The 6,032-nt window shown below is 34.6% G+C and overlaps 1 protein-coding gene across 1 annotated transcript; it reads left to right on the top strand.

Annotated features, from left to right (window-relative positions):
- Positions 1-498: 498 nt before the first annotated feature.
- Positions 499-5,060, top strand: LOC149385739 (serine/threonine protein kinase HRR25-like). The gene is made up of 13 exons (XM_089625644.1): positions 499-734; positions 817-857; positions 1,371-1,440; positions 1,546-1,697; positions 1,794-1,889; positions 1,974-2,044; positions 2,355-2,416; positions 2,569-2,632; positions 2,702-2,780; positions 2,856-2,982; positions 3,138-3,220; positions 3,311-3,374; positions 4,553-5,060. Exons 1-13 carry the CDS (start codon positions 659-661, stop codon positions 4,927-4,929), a joined length of 1,362 nt encoding a protein of 453 aa, XP_089481770.1. The 5' UTR covers positions 499-658; the 3' UTR covers positions 4,930-5,060.
- The last annotated feature ends 972 nt before the right edge of the window (positions 5,061-6,032 follow it).

The raw sequence follows: 6,032 nt of genomic DNA, 5'->3' as shown, positions 1-6,032 counted from the left end.
TTTTTATCTTCTAGTTACTATTAAACATTTATAACTTTTTTTATTGATATATTTTTGCCAAAGCATCTTTTTTTTATAATAAATAAAAATAAACTCCATGACTCTCGAGTTAGACGAATGTATTTTTTATCTTTATTTTCTTCTTCATGTTTTGTTTTTTTTATTATGTACTCTAAATAACAAGCTTCCGATAAAAATCGAGTACTCCTAAAATCGCAATTTCTAACATGTGAAAATCGACGTTTTCGCTCGTAATTTTTGTAGTAATTTGACAATGATTGGTTATCTGTATAAACGGGCAACTCACAAATTATTTTATTATATTAGTGATGATTTGTGGTCAACTTTTCATCTTTAAGTATAAGTTTTTGAATTTCATTTGCGCTATTTTTGTAATATAAATTTTTTACTTTATCAATATTTTTGTTTGATGAACCCTTTATTAAAAAAAAAATGATTTAAGCCAAAAGAAATAATAAAAAGAGAGTACTGGTAGAAAGTAAATTCACATAAATTTCTCTAGTTCTTTTCTTCCCGCCGAGCTCAGTATCTTTTCCTCTCTCCTGTATTTTTTTTTTCCCGCCGAGCCTAGGGTTTCAATTTTCTTCTCTTAAACGATCTCCTGGTTTCATTTTCGCAACTCCTGTTTTTATTGGTTATGGAGCATCGCGTAGCAGGCGAGTTCCGACTCAGCCGTAAGATTGGAAGCGGATCGTTCGGGCAGATCTTTCTTGGTTCGTTCTCAAACTTTTCTTTTTCTCTACATTTGTTATTTTTATTTTTATTTTTTATGAATGGTTATTTGTTTGATTTTAGGAACTGACATCCAGTCGAAGGAGGAGGTTGCGATTAAGATCGTGAGCATTTCTTTGGCCTCTTATTTGGAAAATTTGATGTAACTGCGTAGGTTTTTGTGTGAGTTTTAGTGTTTTGGAAATCGGAAAGTTTAGAACTGTGCTCTTATTCCGATGAATTAGAAGTTTGGTAATTTGTGTGTTTTGTTTTACCGACTGGTTACTAAATCTAGCAATTTCTAGGCGTTGGTTGGTGTGGTGTAAGAACTTCAATCTAGTAACATGGCTTCAAGTCTCGTTTCAACTAGAGCTGTTGATTTCAAGTTTTTGTTGTCTTATATATAAATATTCTGGTTATGTAGGTGAAGTTTAGCTGAATATAAATGTAATGTGTTGTGTTTCTGCTTGTTAGATTTCAGTGATACAAAGAGTGTTTGTATATGTGTTGTGTTCCTTTATTTTATTCTTGTGTCTTTCATCAATCATGTACATGGTCCCCTTTTTATGTTAATCTTGTAAGGAATTTATATCACTAATGGGTGTTTTTGACATAAATTGGAACGTTCTATTACTCAGGAACATGTAAAGACAAAACATCCTCAGCTGCTCTACGAGTCCGAGGTGTACAAAATATTACAAGGAGGAAGTAATGTCCTGTACCATTGTCTTTGTTATATACCTAGATGTTATTCACGTCAGCTCATTGGTCTAATTGTTCTTTTGTCTGAGGACTTTTTATGATGTTTTCCAGATGGATATATTCCAAATATGAAATGGTTTGGCAATGTAGGAGAGTATAATGCGCTTGCTATGGATTTACTGGGACCAAGTCTCGAGGAATTATTCAACTTTTGTGGCAGGAAATTTTCTCTGAAGACTGTTCTCATGCTAGCAGATCAGCTGGTAGGACTATGATATTAAAATACGCAAGATCCGTGCCGTATCCTAATTGTATGTGACAGTTCATCCTTATTTGTTTAATTGATTTTTGGGTGTTAGATCAACCGTGTGGAGTTTGTTCATTCAAAGTCATTTCTGCATCGAGATATTAAGCCAGAAAACTTCCTTGTGGGTTTACGTGAACGTGCAAATCAGGTATTTGAAGTTTTCTTAATTATGATTACATGGTTCTGCTATATTCCCGTTTGAGCGACTTTTGAAAAACTTGCATTTTTGTAGGTTTACATCATCGACTTTGGGCTAGCAAAGAAATATAGAGATGCTTCAACTCATCAGCACATTCCATACAGGTTTGGTGAATATTTGATGGTTTCTGCTTATGAGTATGTATATTTTTTTTTTCTAGAATGGTTTCTGTTGTTTAACTTAAAGTAAGTGGATTAAGAATCCTCTGCTTCAAATTTAATAGTTATGCCCCCACCTTTTACCTTCTTCGACTATGTGAACTCATTTCTTTTGTTTGTTAGTGAAAATGCGGCGTGTAATAGATGTCCTTCGAGCTCTGATTCTTTACATTGTTTTGCGTGGTTTCTTTACAGAAGAATGTTGAATGATTACTCTCCTTTTCCCCATTAAATTGACAAACTCATATCATTCCAGAGAAAACAAGAATTCGATTGGAACTGCTAGATATGCAAGTAGGAATGCTGACCTTGGCACTGGTAAGCTATTTTTCTTTAACTCGTAGATAAATTACCAAACTTGATACTGTATATTAAGCTTGTAATTTGGTATTTATAAACACTTGTTACTAGTTTTTTTTTTTTTTTTTTTTTTTTTTTTTTTTTTTTTTTTTTTTTTTTTTCCTACACAGAGCTAAGTCGCAGAGATGATTTAGAATCAGTTGGCTACGTACTCATGTATTTTTTGAGAGGAAGGTAATTATTCATGCCTAAAATGTATATTCAGATAGTTTCTATTGATAATGACCTTTGTCTTTGTGATAGTCTTCCATGGCAGGGACTGAAAGCAAGAGCTAAGACACAGGAGTATGAGAGTGAGAGGAGAAGTTTAACTCGATCTAAGGTATATTACTCTCGTAGCAGAGTTATAGTGGTTTCGACAAGAAGCCTCACTGGCCTTTTTTTATTTCTTCTTCAGGAACTTTGCCGTGGTTACCCTACAGAGTTCGCATACTACTTCCTTTACTGCCGATCTCTTGGGTTTGAAGATAAACCAGACTATTCTTTTCTGAAGAGCCTCTTCCATGATCTTTTGATTCGTGAAGGTTGGGATTTAGTATTATAATATATTTTTATCCTGTACTTCCTTTTTTTTAATAGGCCAACTGTATTGGTTTATTTGTTGAGTTTCCATTTTTGTAAGTTTGCTTTGGTGTAGCTCCTATTCCAGCTATGCTAACATAAATGTCTCTTGATCCAGGTTTCCAGTTTGATTATGTCTATGATTGGACTGTCTTGAAATGTCAGCAATCTAAAATCGCAAAACCACCAACTCGTGCTCTTGTATGTGACTATGCACACACACACACAAAAAAAAAAAAAAAACTTTTTGTGGCTTTGTAAGAGTGTATATCTTAGCTATATCTGTATCAGGGTCGTGGTGCTGGACCAAGCTCTGGTGCGCGTCAACTTCCTACAAATGCCGACAAAATATCCGGTACGATCACCATTTATTTGTCACTATGAGCAACTCTAATCCACACCAAATTTGATGTGTGAAGTGACATATTTTGTGTGAGTTTGCTCTAACCCACACTAAATTCTTCATCAAATTTGATATAGATAAATAGTTTCACACCAAATTTGATGTGGGACTATTCATTTACACCAAATTTGGTGTACGATCATTTTTAATTGCAAATTCACCCCTCAAAAAAATTAATTTATTATTTTGACCCTAATTTAAATAATTTATATAAAAAATACATATCATAAATTATTAAAGAGAGTAAATAAGATAACATTAATAAAATACATGCCATTAATTAAGCACAATACATACCAAATAAAATACACACCAATTATACTAATAATAATACAAATACAATTGTAATAAAAATTAAACTTACGACACACGACATAATAAAAAAAGAGAAATTGCTCTATTTGTCACTCTTTTGATAACTTTTTCCCACATTCCACTAAAACCTTAATTTGTCTTAAAATGCTACCATGACAAGAGTAAAAAGTCAAGTTTGCCCTTCACTATCTGTTTTCTTTACAAATTGGCATCTATGTTTACTCAGCCATTTTCTCGTCCAGTACATCTAGGTCTCAGTCTCTCTCTCTCTCCTCATTCGTCCATCTCTTCTCTCTCTCTCTTCCAGTCCATCTCTTCTCTCTCTCTCTCTCTCCCTCATCTCGTCCAAGCTCTCTCGTCCAGATCTTTTCTCTCTCTCTCTCTCCCCCACTCTCCCTCACTCTCCCCCATCTCGTCCAAACTGAGAAAACTCGTGAACACAGCTCAAAAAAGTCGTCGGAGGAGCTCAGTTATCGTCGGAGGAGCATTCCGAATGTCAGCCCAAAAAAAGAGAAGTTGCAATCCACAAAATAAAACCCTAGGTTCGTTTTTTTTTTCATTTTCCGGTTATAAAAAAGTTTTTCGTCTTGAAATAATGAAGTTTTTGTTGTTTAAAAGCATGGGTTTGTTATGGGTATGTTATGTGATTTTTGAAGATGACGTTCATTATTTGTTGACATATATGTCAACAATGTTGACATCAGATGTCAACAATGTTGACATCAGATGTCAACATTGTTGACATCTAAAGTCAACATTGTTGACATCTAAAGTCAATCTCTAAATAATAACTCTGTTTACTTTTTTGTACGCAGTGATGGGGGATATTTATTTATTATTCAAGCACAGTGGTACTTGGGTTGAACCTGGTCGGTATCACGAGAAAGGATCTTTCGGAATCGTGGTGCCGTACAACGTCAACTTCGCTAGTTTGATGCAAATCATTTACACGAACTTGCGTAAATCACCATCCACTCATACTATTGGTGTTGCATACTCGATGACTGGTGCAGTGCAGCCTGTTGAGATAACCAACGATGACACGCTCAAAGGTTTCTTATATTTGCGAAGAAGACGAGAAGATGACATGGAGAATTTTCAATTGATATTGGAAGTAAATAAAAAACAATCGGGTCCCGATTCAGCAGGGATTGGATCCACTCCCAGCAGCCGTGGTAGTGGTTGGTATTGATACTCGGATGTCAACATTGTTGACATCTGAGTATCAAACATTGTTGACATATCTATGTACACAATATCATAATAAAGTACATATATAATGAAACTGAGATTAAGTTAAGGTTTTACATACCATAATCATTAAACTACCATACTTTTTACAAAACACTAAGATTAAGTTAAAGTTTTACATACCATAATCATTAAAGTATCATAATTTTAACAAAAACTGATATTAAATAAATAAGAGTTTATGAATCAATTTAGCTCATTCATCCTTGTCGTTGTCCGATTGGGCCTCTCTTGCAATTTTGGAATGTGTTTTCCAACACATGAGTCGTCACCGATTTCCAGCGTCGCAATTTTGTAATGTGTTTTCCAACACATGATCTACCCTTTTGAGTCGGACTCCCCGCCAACGTTCTTCACGTATTTGATAATCTTCGAAGAGCAATTGATTTTTGGTAGTTGCAGAAACTGGCCAAAGCAGCAGTTGCTAAACAATGACCTCTCTTCTTCGTTCATATCCACAGCTTCCTCAAATTTCTCGAGGGATCCAAATAAACTGAAATTATGGTCAACAATGTTCCCTTCGGGAACAAATTTCGACCAACCCTGAAAATAAAGATTAACAGATAAGGAAATGATATGAGAATCAAGAAAAAAAAAAGAATAAATTGTTGACATCTATGTCTACAATGTTGACATCAGCCATAGATGTCAACATTGAAGACATATGTGTCTACAATGTTAACATTAGACATAGATGTCAACATTGAAGACATCTGATGTCAACATTGTTGACATATATGTCAACAAATAATGAACGTCATCTTCAAAAATCACATAACATACCCATAACAAACACATGCTTTTAAACAACAAAAACTTCATTATTTCAAGACGAAAAGCTTTTTTATAACCGGAAAATGAAAAAAAAAAAAACGAACCTAGGGTTTTATTTCGTGGATTGCAACTTCTCTTTTTTGGGCTGACATTCGGAATGCTCCTCCGACGATAACTGAGCTCCTCCGACGACTTTTTTGAGCTGTGTTCACGAGTTTTCTCAGTTTGGACGAGATGAGAGAGAGTGAGGGAGAGAGAGAGAGAGAGAAG

The sequence above is a fragment of the Urtica dioica genome, chromosome 9 (genome assembly GCF_054948205.1).
Source record: "Urtica dioica subsp. dioica isolate 48M chromosome 9, U.dioica_male_clone48M_v1_H2, whole genome shotgun sequence".
NCBI classification, from domain to species: domain Eukaryota; kingdom Viridiplantae; phylum Streptophyta; class Magnoliopsida; order Rosales; family Urticaceae; genus Urtica; species Urtica dioica.
The sequence above is the reverse complement of the archived record's forward strand: the minus strand, read 5'-3'. Positions and strand labels throughout refer to the sequence as shown.

Coding starts and splice junctions, on each gene's coding strand:
- LOC149385739 (XM_089625644.1), top strand. CDS start 659: ATGGAGCATCGCGTAGCAGGCGAGTTCCGACTCAGCCGTAAGATTGGA. Junction 1,698..1,793: donor TCATGCTAGCAGATCAGCTG/GTAGGACTATGA, acceptor TTTGGGTGTTAG/ATCAACCGTGTGGAGTTTGT. Junction 3,375..4,552: donor AAATGCCGACAAAATATCCG/GTACGATCACCA, acceptor TTTTGTACGCAG/TGATGGGGGATATTTATTTA.